Here is a 27,271-nt window from a genome sequence, read left to right as displayed (position 1 = left end):
ATACAGGTGCAGTAGAAATACAAATAAATGCAATACATATAGAACAATAAATCCAATTAAAACATCGGCTTAACAACAAATTACTCAAAGACTGGCCAGCTCCCTAGTTCATAATGCTAACCAAAGGTTGTACGAAACAAAGCATTATTACATGCCCTAAAGAATGCTGAATGAACCCGTAGGGCATAAACGACCTGGGGAACTGATTCCAGAGAGAGGGGGCGAGCACTGAAAATCCCCATGCTCTGGTGGTTGACAGGTGGGCAGTTCATTGGCCAGATACCTGGAGAACGCTCTGTGACAGTGATCTAAGGTGGCGAAGGGGTCATACTGGAAGAAGCAGTCCTGTAGATAGGATGGTCCTGGACCATTTTGGGCTTCATAGGTCAAAAGCAATGCTTTGAATTTGCACCAGAAACCTGTGCTGGTGCCAAAATATTTATGTTATATGTGGAGACCAGAGAGACCCAGTCCGCAACCTTGGCCTGGAGATTCTTTTACCTAGAGGTTTTACCAGGAACCTAGAACCAACGCTGTGATCACTTGATGCTTCCAAAGTGTCTTCAGATGCAACCCTATGTAGAGCCGTTGCAGTAGTCTCCTATGGAGCTGACCATCTCATGGATCACAACAGCAAGGTCAGAATGCGAGAGATTAACCAGCTGGTGGGCTTGGTGTAGGTCAGTGCCCATGCTGGCAGGGGCTGATGGGAATTGTAGTCCATGAACATCTGGAGTGCCATAGGTTCGCCCCCACTGGTGTAGGTGATCAAACACTGTCTTTGCCACCCTAGACAGGTGCCTTATCAATTCTGTATGTTTTTCTAGCAGTTCTCCAGGATCATTTTGGGTACGGAAAATGAACCCTTTGCCAAGCAAGCCCAGATTGGTTTAATGAATGAATGAATCCACAAAAGTCACACTCTTGCGTGCCCCACCCCATTCCTTTGTGCTGTAGTCTCAATCTGAGTTGGGGTTCCACATGGCAGATAATTGAATTAAAATGGCCAATGGGAGCTCTGATGATGGACTAACAATATCTTCTCAAGTTTGGCCTGGAGATTCTTTTACCTAGAGGTTTTACCAGGAGTGCACACTTTCTGTATTTTCAGTGTGTCAGACTACTTCCTCGTAGATTGTCATATTGTCAGTCCCACCTGTCCCTTTGAACTTACTTAATATCGGACAAATTTAAAACAGGACATACAATAAAACTAACCATAAGATACCTAGTAATCCAACAGACATCTAACGGGAATCATCAGACCAAGGCCTGGGTGAATGGGGCTGTTGGCACTTGGATATGACTCATATGGAAGACTCTACCATGAATGGTGCATTACAGCTGATCACAGTGGGGATACCAACACTGCCTTGGCAAATGCCAGGAATGCCTTGGGATGATGAAGTCTGGGGGATGTGGTCACTTCTGCGTGATGCTCTAGGCTGCCTATTTAGCCTCTGTTGTCTTTACCATAGAGATCAGGGGAAATTCTTAGGGTATCATTATATAGAACAGTGGTGGTGAACCTATGGCACGGAGGTGGCACTCAGAGCCCTCTCTGTGGGCACTCGCGCACAGAGTTCATCATGTGGGAGGGGGGTGGAAAATCAACCCCCCCACACACACACATCTAGGCTGGCCTGGGCATGATCCTTTACCTGGAAATAAGCTCGGTTGCTGGCAATGGGGCTTGCTTCTGAGTAAACCCTCCTAGGATCATGATTCACCCATTTGAAGCGTTGCACGGTTGCTTCAGCCAGCTTACTCCTGAGTAACGTGTGCCTCGGAGCCAACAATTTTTTTCTAAACTAAAACCTCAGTATTCAGGTTAAATTGCCGTGTTGACACTTTGCGATAAAGTTTTGGGTTGCAATTTGGGCACTTGGTCTCGAAAAGGTTCGCCATCACTGATACAGAAGCTATTTTTTCTCCCACTCCCCAGTTCCTTGGGATAGGAAATTGGTTTGGGGACAGGTAATTCCATACCCCAGGTGACTGAGTGAGAGGTCTATATCATGCCCTTTCATCAGACCATTAGTATGTGAACATGGGACCAAAGTAACTTGAGCAAGTCAAAGGTGTGAGTCATAGAAGCAGTCTGCATAGAAGGAGACGGCACACTGAGTTCCATTGAACATAAGAACATAAGAACAAGCCAGCTGGATCAGACCAGAGTCCATCTAGTCCAGCTCTCTGCTACTCGCAGTGGCCCACTAGGTGCCTTTGGAAGCTCACATGCAGGATGTGAAAGCAACAGCCTTCTGCCCAATCAGAGAACCTGACGGTTTCCAAAGCACTTCCAAGGACTGGAAGCAACAGCCTTCTGCCCAATCAGAGAACCTGACGGTTTCCAAAGCACTTCCAAGGACTGAAGTGATCACACTACCTGGTTTGGCCTATCACTGCTCACAAGACTTATTTTGCCATGGGTTAATCGACCCAAAAGTTTCTGATTCCTTCGTAATTATCACTGATGAATACCAGATTTCCTAATCCACCCATGGGCAGACATTTAAAAGATCAGTGGGCAAGAGAAAGCGCTACCCTACATTGCATGAAGCACTGCACTTGGATCCAGCTGCCTGTAATGGGAACTTGTGTATGTGCACTAAGTTGAAGGATTCGTTCTGGCATTGTTCAGCATTTCCTGGGCAAACTGTCTGCTCCAAATAAATCCTGCGAAGAAACTGAAATTTCAGGCGTGGATTTCCCCCCCCTTTATTTTGCACGGGCACTGCAGTTAAACTTAAAGTGCATCTGTCTGCATGGGAGGGTTTCTTTTCTTTTTCTTTTTTGGGAGGGGTGGAGGGTACAGAGAGAGCAACTGTGCATGACCATCTAATTTCAGTAGTTGCCTGACATAACATTTCACCTGGAGGTAGAATTGTCCATAGAGGCCAGAGGTGGGACCCAGCAGGTTCTCACAGGTTCCCGAGAGTAGGTTACTCATTATTTGTGTGTGCCGAGGGGGGGCTACTAATTGGTGATTTGGCCACGTGATTTTTGCCTTAGTTACGCCCCTCCTCTCAGCAGTAGCGCCCAGAACTTGAAGCAGTCTAGCAGGAGGTGCACCGGCGTGCGTGGCAGCCTGCGCCTGTGTGCATTCGTTTCCCGCCCAAGGACTGGGGCAGCGGCTGCGTCCTTGCCACAGCCCTGCCCTGAAATGCCCGGCCACGCCCCCGTCGTGCCCCGCCCTGCCCCATTGGCGCTACGCCACAGTTTGAATCCCACCACCATGGGAATCTGTTACTAAAATTTTTGGATCCCACCACTGGTAGAGGCCAGGATGCTACCTTTGAAATGGTGAAAATTCACTCCCAGCTGCTCACCGGAAAGACTTGCGTGAACGTTCTTTCCACAAGTGCATTTGTGTCTTTAAAGGAACCATCAAACATTCAGTAGTGTGTGGAGTAGCCAGTTGTTGTGGTTCAGGAAATATTTTGGAAGATGATCAAGAAATATGAATATACGGAGTTTCTAGATAAGGGTCCCCCACCACCCTCCAAGAAAAAAAAGAGCATTAGAAGAAATTAGAAGAAGTGATTAGAGACAGAGAAAGAAGCTTTTTCTGAGAATGGGGGCACTTGAGGGCCCTCAAGTCTTACACATACAACTTAAAGCATCAAACACAGTCTCAATTACACAAGTTAAAACTTAACCAATGCATTCAAACCTAATAATGATTTGCCAGGTATCCAAAGTACCCATATAGCCTACAGCAGTGGTGGCGAACCTTTTCGAGACCGAGTGCCCAAATTGCAACCCAAAATCCACATTTATCGCAAAGTGCCAACACGGCAATTTAACCTAAATACTGAGGTTTTAGTTTAGAAAAAACAGTTGGATCCGAGGCATGCGTTACTCGGGAGTAAGCTTGGTGGTAGTCGGTGGCTTTGCTTTGAAGCAACCGTGCAAGTCTTCCAACGGGTGAATCACGACCCTAGCAGGGCTTACTTAGAAGCAAGCCCCATTGCCAGCAACCGAGCTTACTCCCAGGTAAAGGATCGATCTTTAGTTCTTCGCATGAAAATCAGAGAGGTTTAACAGCGCTTAATAGGGTTACCTACACTGCTTCCCCAAAACTAGGTCTTAGGTTTAATGCTAATAATCGAGCCCAGTGGCTCAAGCCAGTCTAGACGTGTGTGCGGGGGGCACTCTGTTTGTGCGTGCCCACCGAGAGGGCTCTGAGTGCCACCTCTGGCACCCGTGCCATAGGTTCGCCACCACTGGCCTACAGTCTATTTTCAACCCCGTTCCATCACATATTCACATCTTAAAAAAATATTGGGGGGGGCAAGACTTGGGAGGCTGGCAAGATGAAACAGGTCAGGTTTATGGGTGGCCTCAACAAAAGGCCCGGGGGGGGGGGGGCATCTGTCTTGCAGGCCTACAGAACTGGTAAGGTCCCACAGAGCCCTTGCGTCAGTTGACACAGAGTTTCACCAGGCTGGAACCGGGACCGAAAGGGCCCTGTCTATGGTTGAGGCTAATTGAGCTCTACCCCTCAACTCTCCAGGCATTTTCCAACCAGGAACTGGCAGCCCCAGTTCTAGGGGAAAGGCGTGATTGTCTTAAGATCTCACACCCAGGAGGATCCCCAGGAGACTGGACAACTGCAAAGTGGGCTGGCACCCAGTCTGAGGCCACAGGCTATGGTGACAGATTCTCAGGGGTGGAGCGAGGAACTGTACCGGGGGGCATGCATGCACCCCTGCCACACTCCCGGAACGCCCTCGCAGGGGTGCACACTCGGTGTGTTGCGCCCTCCTTCTCCCTTGGCACTACGCCACTGCGCATTCTATCTCTGCCGAAGGTCTGTGAAGGGAACAAAATGCGGAAGAAGAAGAGGAGTTTGGATTTATATCCTGCTTTTCTCAACTGTGAGGAGCCTCAGCTTACAAACTAGTCTTGAAAGATGCCAGCCATAGAGGCAGATGAAATGTTGGGAACAAAAACTACCAGGCCACAGCCCAGAAAACCCACAACAGCCAGCTGATTCTGGCCTTGAAAATCTTCGACAATACAGAGCCCGACTTTTCTTTGTGTCCTGCTCATCCGGACCCTCATTTTAAGAAAGAAATGCAGGTAAAAAGGGAGGATTTCCTCTGAAATGATAGGCAGGCGGACAGACCTGAAAGTTTCTCTGCCGTTTACTAGGGAATGTAAACTCTGGAGAGTGAGTCTTATGTTGACAAAACAATGGAGCAAATATGACTTGTGTCTCTATGTAATATTGATAGTTGAACATTGATGTTTTCAATTCTGTTTATTAATAACAATAATTAGCAGGGTTAACATGTTAAGGGATGTACCCAGAGGTATTTAGAAGCACAACTATCTCTGGTACTTTACCACAGGATTTTCTCAAAGGCCCTTTCCCCACTCACCTTTGTCGAGGGTTGCTGCACGCAATTCCCGGAGCGCGCAATTCCTGGTGCGCGCCCTGGCTTCCCCACAACCCCATGCTCTGCGCGGGGTCATCAAAAGGCGCCATTTCAAAAGGCGCCAGGAATTACGCGCGTCGAGGGGGCGCGAGAGAGGCAGCGTCGGGGCAGCTGCGTTCTCGCCGCCCCTGAAGTGGGGAGGGCAGCTGGACCCTGCGCTACTTGAGGAGAGTAGCACGGGGCTTAAGGTAAGTGGGGAAAGGGCCAAAATGAATCCTATCAAGAGTGGCCACCCTTCCAAGCTATCTGATTTCAGTGGACTAGAAGCGTGAAATTCAATTTAGGACTGCATTGTAATTTTCTTCTGGCTTCTTTCTAATCTGTTGGATTAGAATAGCATTTTAGGATTATGACATTGTATGGCTGTGGTTAAAAAACATGCATTTGGGTTTTCAGGAACATTTGGGTTGGAGCCTGGGAAGGGGTAGCATCGCAAATGCCATGATGTCATTCTGGGTATCAACTGGAAGTGATGTCACAGCATCCTCAATGTTCTAGGAATTCCCTCAAGTCTCTATGGTAAAGACCACAGAGATTGAGGAAATTCCTAGAACATCACAGACACCATCACATTATGGCATTGGTAACATCAGTCCCCCTTCTGCAACTCAATGAGCAATGGAGAAGGGGTGGGAGTAGGAGATTGTCTACCATGGGTGGACAACTGGGGAGACTAAGCATGGTGGTGGAAACTGCCATTGAGTCACAGCCAAGTTATGGTGACCCCCAGGGGTTTTCAAGGCAAGAGAAGCACAGAGATGGTTTGCCACAGATGGCCAGTGTGGAGCAGCCATGGGCTTCCTTGGTGATCTCCCACCCAAGTTCTAATCAGGCAGTGGTGGGATTCAAATTATTTAACAACTGGTTTATTGTCGAAGGCTTTCACGGCCGGAATCACCAGGGTGCTGTGTGGTTTCCGGCAGTGGTGGGATTCAGCCTATTCGCACCTAGGAGGTTAAGAGCTCGTGTATCTAATCTGGAGGAACCGGGTTTGATTCCCAGCTCTGCTGCCTGAGCTGCGGAGGCTTATCTGGGGAATTCAGATTAGCCTGTACACTCCTACACACGCCAGCTGGGTGACCTTGGGCTAGTCACAGCTTCTCGGAGCTCTCTCAGCCCCACCTACCTCACAGGGTGTTTGTTGTGAGGGGGGAAGGGCAAGGAGATCGTCAGCCCCTTTGAGTCTCCTATAGGAGAGAAAGGGGGGATATAAATCCAAACTCCTCCTCCTCCTCCTCTTCCTCTTCTTCCTCCTCCTCCTCTTCTTCTTCTTCTCAATAGAACCGGCAGCTAATTTTTTGTCTCGTTCAGAGAATGGTTGTAATCCCACCACTGAGTCCTTTTGGAACCGGTTGTTAAATTATTTGAATCCTACCACTGGTTTCCGGGCTGTATGGCCGTGTTCTGGCAACTGGTTGTTTACAAGCGCCATTTTAACAACCGGTTCTGCCGATGTGGTGCGAACCGGCTGAATCCCACCTCTGATCAGGGCTGCCTTTCTGAGATCTGATGAGACTGGGCAAGCCCAGACCATCCAGGTATGAACAGCCTAAGCATACACATTTGGAATAAATGTCCAGCTATGGAAATGATGGTTTCTAAGTGGTTGTATCTTATGTAGAGAACTTCAATTACAGCACCGCATATATGTTTTTATATGGTGCTTAGATGAATAATTGATTCTCAGAGACCACGGTAAGCCATTTAGAGCTCGCATTAAGCCTTTCTGAGTTCCCAGGTATACCACACCAACACGAACTTCTGTAGCGTCAATCGTCATCTAACAGCAAGAGCATCTCAGTTACGGTGAACACGATCTGAGCAAGAGTTGAGGAGTTAAATATCAAATCCCAGAAGAAACATAATCTTAAAGCCTGAACTATTTCTGTTTTGCTTTGTGTCTGAAAAGGTAGGAGAACATTTCATAAACCTTTTTTTTTTCAGAATCTAAAAGGCTGGCAAAGTCCAAGTAAGAAAGCTTCATGGCCAAAATAATGCATAACTTTAGAGACACTGGCCCATTCCACACAACACAAATAAAATGCCTTGAGGACTTTAAAAAAAAGCATTTCGGAATGGAATTCCACAGTTTTCCCTCAAAAAGTTCAGAAGATATTTTATTTTTGCTCAAAATTGACTTTTCCGGAAACACTAAACAAGTGACTGTTTTCACTTTGAAAACGTTTCCTGCTTGCTGTGTGGAGACCAGGAAACGTTTTATTTTTCGCCTGACTTCTTACAGCTTTCACTTCCAGTTTATGAGCAGCTGGTTTATGAGCTCACCATTTTCTGCCGCTTCAGGCTTCTCCGTGGTTCCCATTGGCGTGGCTGATTCTCATATTGTGCCTTTGTGTCTTCAAAGATACCTCACTGAAAACAAAATGTTAAAAAAAGGAAAAACATGTGCGCAGAATCAGCAGTGCAAACTAACTTTATTCATGTACTTTACACATGGACATGGCAGGTTGTTGAGCAGAGCAACTGTCCATGGGAACTTTCTGCAAATGGCAGGTGGCACAGAGAAGCTTGAAGCGGCACAAAATGGCGGGTGCAAAAGAGAAGCTTGAAGCGGCACAAAATGGCGGGCGCAAAAGAGAAGCTTGAAGCGGCACAAAATGGCGGGCGCAAAAGAGATGCTTGAAGCGGCACAAAATGGCGGGCGCAAAAGAGATGCTTGAAGCGGCACAAAATGGCGGGCGCAAAAGAGAAGCTTGAAACGGCACAAAATGGCGGGCGCAAAAGAGAAGCTTGAAGCGGCACAAAATGTAAAGAGAAGCTTGAAGCGGGCGCAAGCGGCTTCCAAATTGAAAGTGAGAGCTGGGAGAAAGGGGGGGGGGATGGAACAAAAGAACCATTTTCCCCTGAAACACTTTCCTCCCCCATGCTATGTGGGAAAACCTCCCCAAAACAGTTCTTTTTAAAACATCTGCGAAATGTTTTATTTGTTTCGTTCGGAATGGGTCACTTGTGCTTTGGACTGCAGTCGAATGTATTTATGCTTAAATTACGTCGCTTTTCATAATAAATCAGTGGACTCATAATAAATCAGTTGCTTATCATAATAAATCAGTGGACACATAATAAATCAGTGGAATCACAAGTGACCATCTTTATACAGTCCATGGATTAGGATCAAATATCCACTTTGAGGTTGAAAAGAAAAGAAAAATCCACCTCTTTGGGAGAATTGGACTGCCAAGCAAAAGTGAAATGAATCTTGACTAGACTTTTCCTTCCTATAAACTTAAACTGGACAAATTCTTAGTGGCAGGCCTTGAGTTAAAGGACTCAGTAGCATTTGACAAAATGGGACCTCTGGCTGACAAAAAATGGTACCACCTTGTTGGGTTAGCTGACATTTCATACAACCGAGCGCCCGCTCCGAAATTCACACTGCTGGCAGCCTCTTCCTACAGAGGACTGAGTCCTCTTCCTACAGAGGACTGAGAAGTTGCCAACCTTCAGGAGGTGACTGGAGATCACCTGGGATTACAATTGATCTCCAGGTGACAGACCAGTTCACTCGGAGAAAACGACCACTTTGCAAGGTGGGACTGAAGTCTCTCCTCTCCCCAAACCCCGCTGCCCTCAGGTTCCACCCTCAACATCTCCAGGTATTTCCCAACCTGGAGTTGGCAACTCTGATGCTGTCGCTCTTACACTAGCAGTAACACTGCATGGGTGGAAGAATATTTTCTGTGCCGCTGCCCCATATATCCCTACTAGGACTCTGCATTCACCAGAGGCCAATCTGCTGGTAGTCCCTGGCCCCTCAAGGATGCGGCTGGCCTCCACGCGGGCCAGGGCCTTTACAGCCCTGGCCCCTGCCTGGTGGAACACTCTTCCTCCAGCTGTCCGGGCCCTGCGGGATCTTGATGAGTTCCGCAGGGCCTGTAAGATGGAGTTGTTCTGCCGGGCTTTTGGAGTGTCCGGCCGCTGACAGGTGCCCCCTCCTCCCTCCTCTTCTTCTTTATCTTTCTGGGTCCCTCACCATCTATGGGACCCGTTTTCTTCCCCCTTTGGGGAGGTTTTTTAATGAAGGTTATTGCGGATATTGTTTGTTACTGCTCGCTGCGTTTTAAATTGTTTTAATGTATTTAAGGGTTATTGCATATATGTGATTTATGTTGTTCACCGCCCAGAACCCTTCGGGGGTAGGGCGGTATAAAACCCCCAATAATATATAAACAAATAAGATAGTTACTCAGAGCTGCTCTGTATCGCTTCCGAGTTTCCCCTGGAAGTGATGTAGTAGTCTAGCTGCCAATGCACTGTTGTGTTCTGGGAGGCCCTATCTGCTTCTCCTTTTCTTCCTTTGGCAGCCATTTTATGCACACTTGTTTAGGACTAAGTGCCAGCAAACAGAATGGATTGGATTGAAGGTTGCCAGCCTTCAAGGAGCATCTGGATATCTCCTCCTATTACAATTGATCTCCAGATGACAAAGATCGGTTCCTCTGGAGAAAAATGGCTGCTTTGGAGGGTGGCCTCTATGGCCGAGGTCCCTCTCCTCCTTAAACCCCACCCTCCCCAGGCTCCACTCCCCAAATCTCCAGGCAATTCCCACCTCAGAGCTGGCAACCATAGCTGGATCCAGCAGAGGCCATGGGGTTGTCAGTGTAGATTAGGGGTGGCTGACCTATGGTCAGTGGTGGGATCCAAAAATTTTAGAAACAGGTTCCCATGGTGGTGGGATTCAAACTGTGGCATAGCGCCAATGGGGCTGAGCGGGGCACGACGGGGGCGTGGCTGGGCATTCCAGGGGGCGGGGCATTCCTGAGCAGGGCTGTGGCAAAGACGCAGCCGCTGCGTCGGTCCTTGGGTGGGAAACGAATGCACGCAGGTGCAGGCTGCAATGCACGCCGGTGCACCTCCTGCTAGACTACTTCAAGTTCTGCATGCTGCTGCTGCATGCTGCTGCTGCATGCTGCATGCTGCATGCTGCTGCTGAGAGGAGGGGCGTAACTAAAAAGTCACATAGCAAAACCACCAATTAGTAACCCCCTCTCGGCACACACAAATAATGAGTAACCTACTCTCGGGAACCTGTGAGAACCTGCTGGATCCCACCTCTGCCTATGGTGCTCCAGATGTTCATGGACTACAATTTCCATCAGCCTCTACCAGCATGGCCAATTACCAACATGGGAATTGCAGTCCATGAACTCTGGAGCACCATAGGTTGGCCACCCCTGGAGTAGATCTTTCCCCAGCATCAGCCCTCCCAAGCGCCTTGTCGTTTGTCCAAAACTCTTTCCTTTTTAAATGATTTTTTAAAAAACATTTTTCAAAAATAACAGAACAAGTGAAGAGACAATAAAAACCAAAAGCACGGCAGTAGTAGAAAAACGGATCATGTCTTCGTTACAGTTCCGGGCACTGAGGGAGCTAATATAAACGTGCCAAATAATACTTTATAAATGCATAAAATGTTCGACATTTTAGGATTTTATAGCGCATGAAATGTTCAGCAAAACTCCTTCCTTGAGCAGTGAGAGAGCCTTCCCCACAAAATGCACATATAGAGGAGGAAAGGGTGGTTCTGCTCCATTTTTTGACCCTTGATCCAGGCTGGGGTACATTTTGTTTGCAAATTTCTCCTGATGCTCAGCGGTTCTGAGAAAAAGGAGAGGCTGCTTTGGGGGAGGAGGGGGGGGGGTTGATCTGTTATTGCGAACTCTTTCCATGAATGGTTTCAGTGGGCCCAGTCCAGTGAACACACCAGGATGTCAGCAAACATGTAGTATCTAGATCAGTGATGGCGAACCTTTTCGAGGCCGAGTGCCCAAATTGCAACCCCAAACCCGCTTATTTATTGCAAAGTGCCAACACGGCAATTTAACCTGAATACTGAGGTTTTAGTTTAGAAAAAACGGTTGGCTCCAAGGCACATGTTACTCAGGAGTAAGCTTGGCGAAGCAACCGTGCAACACTTCAAATGGGTGAATCACGATCCTAGGAGGGTTTACTCAGAAGCAAGCCCCATTGCCAGCAACCGAGCTTACTCCCAGGTAAAGGATCACACCCAGGCCAGCCTAGATGTGTGTGTGTCTGTGTGGGGGGTGATTTTCCACCCCCTCCCACATGATGAACTCTGTTTGCGCATGCCCACAGAGAGGGCTCTGAGTGCCACCCCTGGCACCCGTGCCATAGGCTCGCCACCACTGATCTAGATGCTTGGATACTCACTGGGCATTTATGCATACAGTTCTTCCTGCATGTGGCCTTTTCAGTGGGTTTCTTGCATGGTTTTTTGTTTAAACGGGATTCTTGTGGTGCAGAGTGTTCCCAGACAAGCTGATCCCCTATTTTGTCCACCCCTCCCTAATTCCTTGTTCTATCTGTGCAACCTTTAACTTCATAGGTTGGCTGCTGCCTTTGTGTGTGTGTGTGTGTGGGGGGGGCTATCTTTGGTCTAGTGTTAATTTGGTAGACCATGCAAGTTTTATGTCCATTTCAAGGGATTATTGTACAAGTGATTAACCCTCATGGTCGATTCCGCACTTGGGTTATCGACCTAAGTTCGAGCTGCATTCGACTTAAGTGCTCTGCACAACCACTGGGATCGACGTGGTTTTGTACCAGCTTTGCCCCGTGTAACAATCAAATTTCCGACTCCAGTTGGGAACTACTACTTTTTCAGGGAACCACGCTCGAACTCAGCTCAATTCCAGAAAAGTGCAGAATCTCTGGTGCCAGGAGACCCCCATTCAGCTAATCACAGCATGCGTACAGCTGGCCAATCAAAAAATGCCACCTTCGTCCCTCCATTCCTGTGGCAGTTTTTTTATACCGTGTGTGGAGATAGACGGAACGTGGCCGTAGAACAGTAGCCAATCGGAACGGAGTGGCGAAGAGGCATAGGATGATTCCGCCCTCCGAGCTGGGATCAAGCTGGTTGCAGTGGGGAACAACAATGGCTTCGACCTAGGTCAGTACCCTTCTCAGGGAACTGGGTCGAACCTATTTTACTCGTGTGCGGAATCGTCCAGTGTGAGTTTTTTTTAAAAAGACCCTTTCAGTCCTCCTGGAGTGGTGCCCAGAAGAGTGGGAAAAACTGCCACTGTGCCTGCAGGAAAAGCTGGATGGAGCGAGAAAACCCAAGGAAAACAAAATGCGTGTTGATTCTCTTCCCTCTCTCTGAGAAGGAAGAGGAAAAGTCCTGATTTCAGAGGTTTCAGAAACTCTGCAGATTCTCTGATCTGAGACGCAGTGTGTTCCAAAGGGGAAAATGTGTGCCTCTCAATGCAAAGGAGACCACAAGGGTATAAACGGTCACCACGTCATAACTCAAACGCTGCTTTTCTATTGATTGATTGGACGTTTCTTTCCTTACTTTGATTTGCTGCCTTTTTTTGGTGACACGAGACGTATGTCCGGTGGCGCCTCAAAAACTAACATCATTTATTTTGGCTTAAGATTGAGGGAGTCGGAACTCGCTTCCTTCGGTACAATGAGAAAGAGGAAGATAATTTTCCTCATTGGGGTGTTGTGTGGTTTCCGGGCTTCAGAGGATCCTCTGAAGATGCCGGCCACAGATGCAGGCGAAACGTCAGGAGAAAACGCTACTAGTACACAGCCCGGAAACCACACAGCACCCCAGTGATTCCGGCCGTGAAAGCCTTCGACAATACAATTTTCCTCATTTTTATAAAACCTCAGAGGAGAAGCAGGCCGAGGGGCAGAGCTGTGCAAAGAGGGGCTTATCCTGTAAACCGGAGGAGATCAGAAGTTCCCGCCTCCTTCATGAAGCAAGGATGGGAACAGTGGGTGGTTGGATTTTTAACAAAATAAGAGTTTGCTTTGACTGAGAAAGTTTGATTATTCAAGGATGGTACAAATGGCATTTACTGCGTATGGCCAAAGGCCATTACAATCAGACACAAAGAGCGCAAAACATAAGTCATAAGTAATGGCATTAAAGTCACTGAATCTAAAAAGACTCATTAACACATTTCACCCTTTGGATATGGCTTTTGCTCATATTTTCTAAACTGCCGGAGCTAATTTCAGATTTGTTTTAGTGTTGCAACTCTGGTTTCAGAAATACCTGGAAGTTTTAGAATGTAGAAGTTTTAGTATCTAGCCCAAGGTCACTCAGCAGGCTTCATGCAGAGGAGTGGGGAAACAAACCCGGTTCACCATATTAGAGTCTGCTGCTCATGTGGAGGAGTGGGGGGACCAACCCTGTTTCTCCAGATTAGAGTCTATCGCCCTTAATCACTACAGGATATACACTGCTGAGAGCAGAGGCATAGCTCGGGAAAATGGAGCCCGGTGCAAAATCTGAGTTGGGTGGGGGGGATGTTCATTTGCACTTTTTGTACCTGTTAGTGTTTTTTTCAGTTTTTGGCCTGCAAGGGGCGCAGGTTTTAGGCTAGCAGCACCAAAATTTTAGGGTATCTTTAGGAGACTCTCCTGATGATACCGCCCAGGTTTGGTGAGGTTTGGTTCAGTGGGTCCAAAGTTATGGACGCTCAAAGGTGTAGCCCCCCTCTCCTATTAGCTCCCATTGGAAACAATGGGGATGGGGCCCCCCCCTTTGGGAGTCCATAACTTTGGACCCCCTGAACCAAATCTGGGTGTTATCATCAGGAGAGTCTCCTAAAGATACCCTGAAATTTTGGTTCTGTTAGCCTAACAACTGCGCCCCCTGCAGGCTTAAAACTGAAAAAACACTAAAAATACAAAAAACACAAACCTGAACCCCCCCCCCCGGTGTGCGCCCAGTGCAACACACACACCCTGGCCCCCTTGTAGTTTTGCCTCTGAACATAAGAACATAAGAACTAGCTTGCTGGATCAGACTAGAGTCCATCTAGTCCAGCTCTCTGCTACTCGCAGTGGCCCACCAGGTGCCTTTGGGAGCTCACGTGCAGGATGTGAAAGCCATGGCCTTCTGCTGCTGCTGCTGCTCCCGAGCACCTGGTCTGCTAAGGCATTTGCAATCTGAGATCAAGGAGGATCAAGATTGGTAGCCATAGAGCGACTTCTCCTCCATAAATCTGTCCAAGCCCTTTTTAAAGCTAACCAGGTTAGTGGCCATCACCACCTCCTGTGGCAGCATATTCCAAACACCAATCACACGTTGCGTGAAGAAGTGTTTCCTTTTATTAGTCCTAATTCTTTCCCCCCAGCATTTTCAGTGAATGCCCCCTGGTTCTAGTATTGTGAGAAAGAGAGAAAAATTTCTCTCTGTCAATATTTTCTACCCCATGCATAATTTTATAGACTTCAATCATATCCCCCCTCAGACGTCTCCTCTCCAAACTAAAGAGTCCCAAACGCTGCAGCCTCTCCTCCTCGTTGCCCTTCTCTGCACTTTTTCTGTCTCTTCAGTCTCTTCGATATCCTTTTTGAGATGTGGTGACCAGAACTGAGCACAGTACTCCAAGTGCGGTCGCACCACGGCTTTATATAAGGGCATGACAATCCTTGCAGTTTTATTATCAACTCCTTTCCTAATTATCCCCAGCATAGAGTTTGCCTTTTTCACAGCTGCTGAGAGTACAAAGTTTACACAGTGTGGTGTTGTGGTTACAGTGTTGCACCAGGATCTGAGAGACAGAGGTTCAAATCCCCACGAGAATCTCCCTGATGGAATCTTGCTGGGGGACACCGGGCCTCTCGGATGCTCTTGGCCTCACCTAGGGCTGCCAGCAAAGGATGAGAATGCCAAGCCAGGTTGGGAATCTTCTGAAGAATTGGGGGTGGACCCTGGTGGAGGACAGAGCCCTCGTGGGCAACCATGCCTCTGCAGCATCCATTTTCTCCAGGGGAACTAATCTCTGTTGTCTGGAGATGCGCTGCAATCCCGAGGGATCCCCACGGGCCATAACTCCCCTCACAGGGTTGCTGTGAGAATGAAAAGGAGGAAGGGGAAGGACGTAAGCCATTCGTGTTCCCAGTGGGAAGAAAAGCAGGGTGTAAATAAAATACACATTTTTGTATGGCTGTGGGGAAAGAAAGTAGTTGATGGGACTGGCAGCTACACTGAGTGGTTCAGCATGATTGGGGTTTAAAGGGGGGGGGAGAGCAAAGAGATGGCGGCGGAGGGGTGGGGAAAGAAACAACCTGTTTAACTGGGCAAAAATATAGCAGAACAGTTCAGAGTGCAAAACAAGCAAGCACGAAGACCACAGGACACCTGTTTGAGCGAACCGAACTTTTCAGTAAATATTTTTTTACCCCTTATTCTGTTCTAACTCTTGTACCCAAAACAAAAGGAGCTGCGTAGCGTAGTGGTTAAGTGCTTGCACTGCCACTCACACGGTCAGGGGTTCGAGCCCCTTGTGGGTCAGATAACCTGGCAGCTGGCTCATGGTCAACTCAGCCATCCATCCATTTCTTGGTCGGTAAATGAGTACCTAGCTCATAGCTAGGGGGTAAAGAATAGCAGGGGAAAGCAATGGCAAACTACCCCACAAAAGAGGCTTGCCTATGAAATCACTGCTTGCAGTGGTACCCCAGGGTCGGACACGACTGAAGGGGAAACTTTACTTTACCTTTACCCGAAACATTTCAGTAACCACGGGCTAGATATTTTCAAACTGAGCTCCCCAAAAATGAGAATCGGACACTTCCTTTCAAGGCATTCGTTTCTTGGCTTGCTTGTTTCTAAACTAAACCTGAGATTATCCGCCAGTTGCCCTGAAATTCATTCTTGATTCCCCGCTCGCCTGGCATATGCAAAGCCCCAATCACAACAAATTGCCACTGCAATCGGCTTGCCATTATTGCGAGGCGGTCACTGTTGTTAAGGAACCACGTATCTGGTTCTTGCACATCAATGGTACCGGCTGGAGAAAGGAGAACTGAGGGAAGTTTCACTCCATCTGACTGGGAAAAAAATGGATAATGGATTATTTGCACTCCAGACGGCGAGTCAGGTGACGAGCGAACCTCGTTCAGTCCCTTGATTTCCAAGCCATATCTGCAGATCAGGTGAGGGAACAAGCCATCGTCTTTCCCTGCAAACCTTTCATCAGGAACTTGCTTAATCAAAATAATAGATGCTTATTTATGGTGTCTGCAACTATCAGGCCTTGTGCAAAACCCTTTTTGAATAAACGGGCCTGCTTGGGAGGGTGTAGCCTAATCGGGGGGGAGAGAAAGGCAGAGAGTTTCAAAAGGATAATCGCTGAATCAACAGCCCAGAATCGTTTGTGTTTAAAAGTCTCACATCGTGATTGTGATTATTTTGCTGCGTCTTTCATTGGAGCGCATTTTTTTTAATAGAAACAGCTGCGCCATCTGGTGGACGGCAAAAGCAAGTCACACATAATGGATTTCAGTGTACTTCGGCAGTGCTCAATTAACTGTAACTCACTTGGAAACTCAAATAGTGAAGAAACCCCCTAGGATGAGTCCTAAGGGAATTCTTCTGTTTCCCTATTTTTCATAAGATTCACAGATAGATGGGATGGGAAAGGGAGGGACTACACTGGGGTATAATTTATTTTATTCATTTCTTTCTTCGACTTTTATACCGCCCACCCCCGGAGGGCTCTAGGGTAGAGTCCACCTTCCAAAGTTGCTATTTTCTCCAGGTGAAATGATCTCTGTCGCCTGGAGATCAGTTGTATTCCCAGGAAAGCTCCAGCCACTACCTGGAGGTTAGCACCCCTAGAACATTACTCAAGCATACACTAAGGAAATGTACAGAATCTGACCATATTCAGACCATTTTCAAACCAGTACATGGGCTGGAGTCAAGTTTTTCTCCCCTACATTCCCTCTTTTGTTTTATTGGAAGCTATGGCAATTGCAAAATTGTTTAGGACAGTGATGGCGAACCTTTTTGAGACAGAGTGCCCAAACTGCAACCTCAAACCCACTTATTTATCGCAAAGTGCCAACACGGCAATTTAAGCTGAATACTGAGGTTTTAGATTAGAAAAAATGGTTGGCTCTGAGGTGTGCGTTACTCGGGAGTAAGCTTGGTGGTAGAAGGTGGCTTTGCTTTGAAGCAACCATGCAATTCTTCGAACGGGTGAATCACGACACTAGGAGGGTTTACTCAGAAGCAAGCCACATTGCCAGCAACGGAGCTTACTCCCAGGTTGCCCTTTAGTTCTTTGCATGAAAATCAGTGGGATTTAACAGCGCTTAACAGGGTTACCTATACTGCTTCCCCAAAACTGGGTCTTAGGTTTAATGCTAATAATCGAGCCCAGCGATCCAGGCCAGCCTAGATGTGTGTGTGTGGGGGGCGTTTTCTCCCCCCACATGATGAACTCTGTTTGTGCATGCCCACAGAGAGGGCTCTGAGTGCCACCTCTGGCACCCGTGCCATAGGTTCGGCATCACTGGTTTAGGACATGTTTTCATAGTATGTAGTAGATAGTTATACTTGCCTTTTTCTCCTCAAAGTGACTTACAGCTTTAATCTTTCAACCGTAGTCCTTTCAGTTGGTTAGGCGGAGACAGAGTAACCAATCTGAGGACACCTGGACAGTGTCCATAGCAGAATAGGGCTTTGAACTTGGGTCTCCTGGTCCAACACTCAGAAGCGTCCTGGTGGAAAATGGCGCTTGGGGCAACACTTGCTCTGGGTGCCCCCCACCACTGCACCCCCCACACTCCGCTTACCTTAGCCAGCAGCGGCAGTTCTGGGCAGCCTGGCGGGGCCAGGAGCCTGCTGCGGGGCTGCCGGGCGCCCCCATGTGATCTAATGGGGGCGCCCGGGGTCAATTGACCCCCCATGTTCCTATGGTAGATACGCCACTGCAAACACTTTATGCCATTCTGGCGCTCCAGACAGAAACATTCAAGTGAGGCTACTTGCAGGCTGATTTAACAGCTGGAAATCCTTTCTGTAGTTATATCGTTCTACAGTTCTGCAGATATATACATATTCCTAGCACTTGGAGAACAGAGGTTTGATATAAATTCTGGTGTTTCTCGTTCAATTTCTGTTGTGAAGTGAGCTGAGCTGATCTTTCAGGGGGAGGCGGGAGTCTCTACTACTGACCATTTTTCTCTGTGATATTTGAGATGAGATTGCCCGGGAGATCTCGCTCTGCACTCCCCACACACATCAATTCTGAATCGCATCTAAGTTCGCAGCTACCTGCTTGGCAGTTAACTTGCTAATTTGACAAGGAAGCAGTGAAGTGGAATTGTTGAAAATAGAAACAACATGCACAAGTCATAATACCAGCCACCCTCCAAAAAAGCAATCGAAAATATTCTAGTCTAAATATGTTTCTATCAAAGGTGTGAATAGAACTTTTTTTTAAAAAAAATGATGGATTTGGTACCTTCACTGAACACAATTATCAATGGGTAATAGCAGAAAATTCATGCACCAGGTATAGATCCTCCAATAATAATTAATAAAAATCCACTTCCTTTCAGCGTGTTGGGTGCAGCCAAGCTTTTCTGTAGGAGAAAGAATCACCCTTTGGCTCAGATTGTAATAATTTAGTGCCATTTTAACATTAAATCATCATATAATTTGGAAGGAATTAACGGGAGCGTGTGGCGTCTCTGTACTCATTGCGTTTGTTTTATGAAATTAGATAGAAGTTTTATCATTTAGTGATGAGAATGGGGTGTGATCTTCAATGTAAACACAAGCCTGAATGGGGTGGCTTTCAACACTGATTTTCTTTCAGGATCTCGAAACCAGTTATAGAATCACCACAAATAGTTAAACGCCGAGTTTTGGCCAGCGTAGGGACATGCGTCGATTTCGAGAATCCTTGCTCCTTGTCTGTCAATTCTTCCCTCTGTGTTACCGGATAATAATTGTATTCATTTAGCATTTAAAATACTCAGATTTTCAAATGACAACCCGAATGAATATTTCATAACGGAGACGCGCGATCCATTACGGTAGTGTGCATCTAACTAGTAGCCCAGCGTGACTGATTTCACATTGAGAATTTGTAAGAGAGATGGTGGCACATAGCTAATTAAAAGCACAGCTTTTAATCTTTTCTTTTTTTAAAAAAAAGGAAGAGGGAGAGAAAAGCAATGCAAGACTCAAGCGGAGGGGGAAAGTCCTGTTTTTCCTGTTGAGGGGAATGTGGTGCCTTTGGTTTGTTGTGTGTTCGTTCTGTGGTGTTATCATAAAACAGTTGCCACCTGCAAGTGGATGAAAGGGGGAATAAGACTTGTATTTTTATTTTCTACGGTGTAATCCTACGCGGAGCTATCCCAGTGTGAGCCCATTGAAATCAGTGGCCTTCAACTGGACCAACGTGGCACGGGATTTCATGGCCAGCAACCAAATGATCTTTTAACAAACTGGGAGTACGTTTTGAATGAAAATATATATACTCTGTAAGCTGCAAGACTGGTATTATATTGTTTATACAAAAACTACCCTAAGGCAGCCGTGAGGAACTAAAAAGAAAAACAGGAACTGGAGTAGTTAGGACAAATCAGTTATTGTGTACAGTTCGGAACCGAAGTCCTTTTTACAGGCGACATTTTATATAACAGCAGGGGGAAGAATTAAGAAATGCAATGATAACCTCTAAAGCAATGCCTTCCTCCTCCCAGTAAACGTATTTGTCAGTCCAAAAAATAAACAGCATTAAGAGTGGGGATTTTAACACACCATGGAAGGTTGCAAAAGCCAAGTTGGGAAATTCCTAGATGCCTGGGGGTGAGTTTGGGGGAGGGAGGGAGTTCCTCAGGGATGCAATGTGGTACAGTCTTCCCTCCAAAGCAGCCATTTTCTCCAGAGAAACGGATCCCCATAGGCTGGAGATCAGCTATAATTAAAGGAGATTCCCGGGTCCCACATAGAGGCTGGCAGACCTAATTCCATCTTTTTAAAAAAGGGCATGGAATTAGGGCCCTGCGTACCTATGGGACTGTCTCCCCTAGTACGTTCCGCAAAGAGCTTTGGTCTTTGGTCTTTGACCAGTAATTTGCTGGTGGTTACTGGTCCTAGAGAGGTTAGACAGCCTCAGCCAGGGCCAGTCTATTTTGGCCCTGGCCCCAATCTGAGGGAACACTGTCTAGTGAGACCAGGGCCCTGCGGGATCTTATGCCGTTCCACAGGGTCCGTACGGCTGAGGTGACTGTAGCACCATCCAGCTTCCCCCTCCCTTCCGCATTGTGCTGCATTACTTAGTGTTAAACATCACAGGATTGGTTGAATTCCTTCGCCATCTTGGAAACTTGGTAATTTAGAAAATTATTCGGATGTTTTAATGTCAGCTGGCTGTGTTTTTAAGTGTACACTGTGAGCTGCCCCAAGCCCGAAAGGGGAGAAGCGGCCTATAAACGCCAAGGAAATAAATAAAAATAAATAAATCTAGACAGTTCTGCAGCAATTCTACGAAGTCTGCTTAATCAGAACTGAGCCCAGGATCGTACTACTCACTTGCATGACCCTTGCGGCCCCTTTGACATAGGAACATACGAAGCTGCCTTTTACTGAGTCAGATGATTGGTCGATCGTGTTGACTACCGAAATTGGAGCCTCCATGTGTAGAGGCACTATACCTCTAAATGAGGGGGATCCAACAGGGGAAGCCTGTCGTATTCACTGTCTGCTTGTAAGATTTCGGAGCTGCAGCAACTGTGCATGTTTGTTTGGAAACAACTTTGCATTGGGCCATACTGCTGCCCTCAGTTCTCCCGTGGTGGCTTGCTCCTCCGCAAGCAGAATGGAACTTAAGATCGGGCCTTAAGATCGGGCCCATGTTTTAGATTGTTGTTGTTGGAATTGTTATGCTGCTTACTGAATTTTAAATGTTTTTAGATGTGTTTTTAAGTATTTATTACTGTATACTGTTACTGTGAACCGCCTAGAGCCCTTTGGGGATGAGGCTGTCTATGAAATCCAAAGCAATCAATCAATAAACAAACTTCTTGCTAAATCTCCTTACCAGCCCGAGGCAGAATGGAGCCCCAGGAGGCCCCGGTCTCATCCTGCCTGGTCATTCTTTTGAGGGGCAGAAGATATTTTTTGTTCTGTCCCCTGCTCGGGACTCCAAATTAGTCCTGGTGATTTAGCACTCGCATAATCCAGTCTAACCCTCTCGGAACGGGCTTCCACTGGAGTTATTCCACACAGGATCCCATGGTGACTGTCATCCAGAGATTTGCAATCCAGCGCAGAGTTCGCCTGGTATAAATCAATGGAAATCCAGCAGGGTATTATCGACGTCTTGGTTATTGATCTGCGTTATTTACAGTCTGCGTTTCTCGCAGCGACGCAAGGTGGACTGCCCGTTTATTCCTTCTGTTCACTTATCGATGCCAGTTATAGTCTGCCTTTCAAAGGGACGCCAGGCGGGTGACAGGGGGAGTCGGCCCACTCCACAAAACAGGACGTTCAGTAATGGAGGCATTAGAGTTCGAGAAAGCTGAACCTACCGTTCCAAAGAGCCGAAGCGCAGCCTAAGTGTTCGCACGGCGCATTAAGCTGCGCAGAAATTGCATCGGTGGGATCCCGACTGACAATATGTGGCACATCAGCCATATAGATTACAGCCCGATGCAGATTGATTGATTGATGGTCACAGACCAATAGCAAAACATGGAATGACCGCAGCCCCTAACTGTTTATCCAAGCGAGTTTGCAAAACTCTTTTTACACGGTGCAGAAATTCGCCCAGTTAATCTCCTCTTCAAAGTTGATTTTTTTTAAAAAAAATGCACATACAGAGAGGGTTGCCGATCAGGGCAGTGGGCAGGGTTCCAGGGCAACCCTGCCCAGATAAGGCCCATCTGAAGAGCGTCACAGGCAGTGGTGGGATCCAAAAATTTTAGTAACAGGTTCCCATGGTGGTGGGATTCAAACTGTGGCGTAGCGTCAATGGTGCTGGGCGGGGCATGACGGGGGCGTGGCCGGGCATTCCAGGGGCGGGGCGTTCCTGGGCGGGGCTGTGGCAAGGATGCAGCTGCTGTGCCGGTCCTTGGGCGGGAAACGAATGCACGCAGGCGCAGGCTGCCACGCACGCCGGTGCACCTCCTGCTAGACTGCTTCAAGCTCTGTGCGCTACTGCTGAGAGGAGGGGCGTAACTAAGGCAAAAATCACGGGGCAAAATCACCCATTAGTAACCCCCTCTCGGCACACACAAATCATTAGTAACCTACTCTCGGGAACCCGTGAGAACCTGCTGGATCCCACCTCTGGTCACAGGGTGGCAGCTCTTCGAAGTGAGAGATTCAGCCGGGCGCAGGAGCCCCCCCAGAATCTCTCCTTCCAAGTTGATTTTCTTTCTTTTTGTAATGCACTTAAGTAGGCACAGGGGTTTCTAGGGCAGGGGCCTGTGCGCTCTTTTGAAAGGGGGGGAGGGGGAACCCTCCATATACACCCCTTGCAAATAGACCACACCAAGAGCCCTTGGGGCTGTTTTGCAAAGGGGGGAGGTTTCCCCCCACACACACACACAATTGGCTTGGAGCTGCTGTCCATGGGGAGGGGGGGTGGGGTTGCATGCATTTCCCCCTTGCAAATATGCCACACTATGGCGCCCTGGTGCTGTTTTGCAAAGGGGGGGGGCTTCTCCTGCCCCCCCCCCCGCCATTGACTTGGAGCTGCAGTCCGGGGCAGCCATGCACGGCACCTGCGAGGGGTGTGTATTCCCCCCCCCCCCAATAAAGCACACCTTTGCGTGTGCCCCGTCTCCCGCAAATAAACCATACCTTTGCCCCTTGGAAACGGGGGGAGGGGAAACGGTTTCTTCCAGACCCCCCCCCCCTTGACTTGGAGCTGCTGTCCGGGGCAGCCGTGCACGGGACCGGCGAGGGGCGTGTATTCCCCCCCTCCCCAAATAAATCACACCTTTGCCCCCTTGGCGCTGTTTTGCAAAGGGGGAGGAGAAAACGGCCCCCCGCCCCCCCCCGCTCGGAGCGGCTGTCCAGGACGCCGGGCTCGGTGCTAGGGGGCGAGTGCGCGTGTCCCCCCGCCCGCAAACCAACCCAACCTTTGCCACCCGGGGCTGTTTTGCAAGGGGAGAGACCCACCCCCTCGCCGCCTCATTGGCTCGGAGCAGCCCCCGGACGGGGGCGAGGGGGGCCCCGCGCGCGCCTGGGCCGGCCTCGCCTCCCCCGCCGTGACGTCACGGGGCTCTGGCCCGCCGCGGTCCCCCAGCAGGCGCCCGGGTGAGTGACAGGCCGGGTCACGTGAGCGGCGGGAGTAGTAAGGCAGGTGCCGCCGGTCCGCGCGCAGTCAGGGGCCGGCGATTGGGCTCGCGCGCTCTGCCTGCGCCGTGCCGTGCCGGGCGGCGGAGTGGAGTTTGCAAAGCGAGCTGGATGGCGGCGTGGGACCTGTGCAGTCCGGACTCGGGGTGGAGCGACATCGAGGTGAGCGGGGGCTGGTTGGCGTTTCGCGTGGTGGCACCGGTGCAAAAAAAAAAAAAAAGGAGCCCCGGACAGCGGCCGCCCGGTCCTTTTTTTTGGGCTCGACTCGCTTTGCTTTTTTTTTTTGCCTTTTTGCAAGACCCGGCATCGTAGGGAAGGTAGCCAGAAGAAACCCCCACCCCTTTGGGGGGAATGGAAAGCAGCTCGGATCCTGTAAGTTATTTCCACCGCTACCCCCTTTCCTTCCCTGCGATTAGGTTCCTCTCGGGCTCCTGGAGCAAATTGAGGGGGGGGGGGCGCGATTTTGGCTGCTGCCGAGGAGGATCTCCTGCCTCTGGAAACTAATGTTATGCGCCCTGCTCCGGTTCCGGAGCGTGTGCCGGGTGGCTGCTCCAAGATATGGCCGGGCACCGGTTGGCATCGGGTCGCCCGGCTGGAGAAAGGCATGCATTGCGTTTGCACGGGCGTCTGGGTGCATGCACGGTCCCTCCGGCCATCTATCGCCGCTCCGCGTTCCAACTTGCCCAGATCGTGGTACGTTTTCCGCTTGGCCACTTCGCCGCGGCCGGTGAAGATCAGCTGTGCCGGAGCAGGGATCCTGGGATCCGGAGAGCGCGGAGGGAAAGCACTGCACATTGGGTGGGCTGTCTGGTGCAAATGCATGGCATTTTAGTTGCACATATCAAACGTACCGGAATGCTGGGGAGGAGATGCTCGGGGCTGCTCTGTCTGGAAAGGTTGCCTTCACCCCCCTCCCCCCCCCCACTTCATTCCCACAGTCCCCACAAATGGTTAAACGGTGCCCCGCCGCTGAGACGACAGGATGGGGGCATGAGACTGTGCTGGATCTAGTGGCACTGCCTGCCCGCCGAGGCTTGGGTAAAAATAGAGAGCCGTGCACCCAAATCTGCATTTTTTTTTTTGCTGGCCGGGCTTCATCCAGGGCAGGAGGGGGGGGGGGATAACAGAGTGGGGTGCAGAGAAGCAAATCAGCCACTTTTAGGCAATCCCTGGAAGGGTATTTGGGGGGGGGGAGGGGTTTGGGGTGATTTACAGCCGAGGGGGCCGGTGCTCTCCGAAAGTTCCCGCCACTCGAAACTTTCCCCCCCCCCCTTCTCGAGGATCCCGAATCAGATCTCCACAGGTCAGCCCCGTCCACGGCATCCCCCTATACGTGGATCCCCGGCCTGGAGGGCTCGGCACTCCAGAAGTGCGCCTGTGGCTGCAGCCTGGAGCATTCCTCGGAGCCGAAGAATGCGCTGCTGGGGATCCTTCCTGCCACCCCTCCCCTTTGAGCAGATCCTCTTAGGAACAGGGGGGACGCATCTCGGCGTGGGAGCCTCTCGGTGCGCCGTGCATGGCAGGAGGACAGAACCGGAATCCTGTCCCCTCCTCTGCATAAAACATGCACACCTCAGCCGCCCGTCTTCTGCTTGGGGTTTGCAATCCGCCGTCCCTGGTCCTGGTGTCTTCGCAATGTGGGGACAGGTATGGATAATTCATAGGTCCTGGGGGCTGTTATGAGTCAGGGCGGCGAGTGGCGTCCCTGGCTCCAGCAGTCCTGTTTCGCTGGAGAGACCCTGTGGATTGTCGCCTGCCTCGGTTCTTCTCTCTGGTGCTGCAGGTTTCTCCTTTCCTTTCCTTTCCGTGTGTGTGTGTGTGTTTTTTTTTTCCATCCTGCAATGTTACTAAGGCTGCCGCCAGCCGATTTGAGGAACCGGCCACGGCGGCGGTGGAAATGTGGGTGATCTATTTTAAACGCCAAGAGTTCCTGCGGGAATCTCGGGCTAGTAACAAGGAGGTTTGCTGGGCGGCAGGGAACGGCCGCCAGCCTGCCCACACACACCCCCACCCCCGCCCGCTTGCTTGCTTGGGAGGAAGCAAAGGGGGGCGAATCGCCCCTTGGGTGGCCTGCGGGGTTAGGCTCCGTGGTCCACTGTTTCCAAACTGCCGGGTGCTTTGTCCCATGTGCAGTGTGCCCAGCTATTGCTTGCCTGCTCTGTGGCTCTGCCTTCTGTTTAGATGCTCAGGGCATCTTTTGTTTCGGGGACACCCCCACATTTGCTCCCCAGCAGTTTATCCCCCCCCACCAACAAGGTAGCTTTTCCCCAGTAAAGGCCTGTGTATCTTGATAGCTGCTTAGCATCTCTCCCCCCTCCCCCAATTTCAGTGTTTAATGATGTACAGGCCAGTTGCAAAGCCTGATAAGGGAGACCCCAAGATGCACAACCCCAAACTGCACACTGCTTGTATGGGAAGGGGGGCGTCTGCTCACTTTGAGCAGTGGCGTAGTGGCTAAGAGCAGGTGCACTCTGATCTGGAGGAACCGGGTTTGATTCCCCGCTCTGCCGCTTGAGTTGTGGAGGCTGATCTGGGGAATTCAGATTAGCTTGTGCACTTCAACACACGCCAGCTGGGTGACCTTGGGCTAGTCACAGCTTCTCGGAGCTCTCTCAGCCCCACCCACCTCACAGGGTGTTTGTTGTGAGGGGGGAAGGGCAAGGAGATTGTCAGCCCCTTTGAGTCTCCTGCAGGAGAGAAAGTGGGGATATAAATCCAAACTCTTCTTCTTCTTCTTTTGAAGAGACTTCTTCAAAAGCCTCAGAGTTGTCCCTTCCCCCCCCCCCCATTATCATCATCTATAGGGTGCACACTCAGTCTCTTCCCCCCCCCCCCAAAAAAAAAGTGTGTTTAAAAAAGAATTCCTTCAAAAGTGTGCGAATCTCCCAAAAGGTTAATGGAGAGTGAGGCTTAATTATGATGATTCGGTATCATCGGTGCAGTTGAGAGGTTGTGTTGTTTGCTCTTTTTTCTGCGCATTCGGGGGGGGGGGGACGAACTTTGGGGGGGAAGGAACCACAATCAGTGTTTTGTGCGAAGGGACTGGTCTATCCTTGCAAAGATCATGACAAGTGGAAGGGGTCCGGTTGTGTAATATCTGTCAGATGTCGTGGCTTGGCGGCATGCTTAGGGAAAGAAAGTCACATTGTATGGAAATGCACCTGTCAGAGTTGTGCAGGCAAAAGCCAAATAGTTAGGCTGTGAGTCAGATGAGGACAGTTACCGGACCTGGCGTCGTTCAAAGACCAAATATAAATTAATAACAAGAACACTTGCGACGAACGTGTCTCAGATTAGAAGCAGAGGGGGCATATCCACAAGCCCGGATTTTTTGTTATCGTGTCAACGGTGCCCCGAGTAGAAGTCGTTCACTTTTGGCCTTCTTTTTTTTTTTTAAAAAAAAAGGGACGCGGCTGTCATTATAAAAACCGCAAAGGGCAGGCTTATAAACAAAAAAAAAAGAGATAGATGAAACACATGTCAGTTTCATCAACCGGACGCCTGCAGGCCTTTCCCCCCCTTTTAAATAGGATACTTACCGGAGAACTCGACTAGCTTAACCAGGCAGGGTGCCATGAGAAAATCTTTTCCTTTTTTTTTTTGAGCAAACAGAAAGTAGTCAGCTGGTCAGCAGGATAGTCTGGAAGTCTGCCGGGGCCCGTTTGTAAGCCACTGACCTGGGGAACGAGGCGGAGAACGTACCTTTTCA

General features: G+C 49.2%; 1 protein-coding gene across 2 annotated transcripts in view; it reads left to right on the top strand.

Moving 5' to 3' along the window:
- Window positions 1–27,271, top strand: part of PPARGC1A (PPARG coactivator 1 alpha) — an 854,414-nt gene that overhangs the window by 665,408 nt on the left and 161,735 nt on the right. The window contains exon 1 of one of the 2 annotated variants that reach the window (XM_048509096.1): window positions 23,603–23,724. The exons of the other annotated variant lie outside the window; for it this stretch is intronic. Within the exon in view, the coding sequence (XP_048365053.1) occupies window positions 23,674–23,724 (51 nt within the window). The 5' untranslated portion in view covers window positions 23,603–23,673. Of the gene's footprint in view, window positions 1–23,602; window positions 23,725–27,271 lie in introns of those variants that run through there. 2 annotated transcript variants of the gene reach the window in all.

The sequence above is a fragment of the Sphaerodactylus townsendi genome, linkage group LG10 (genome assembly GCF_021028975.2).
Source record: "Sphaerodactylus townsendi isolate TG3544 linkage group LG10, MPM_Stown_v2.3, whole genome shotgun sequence".
Taxonomy (NCBI): domain Eukaryota; kingdom Metazoa; phylum Chordata; class Lepidosauria; order Squamata; family Sphaerodactylidae; genus Sphaerodactylus; species Sphaerodactylus townsendi.
This window is presented reverse-complemented; position numbering and strand designations above follow the sequence as displayed.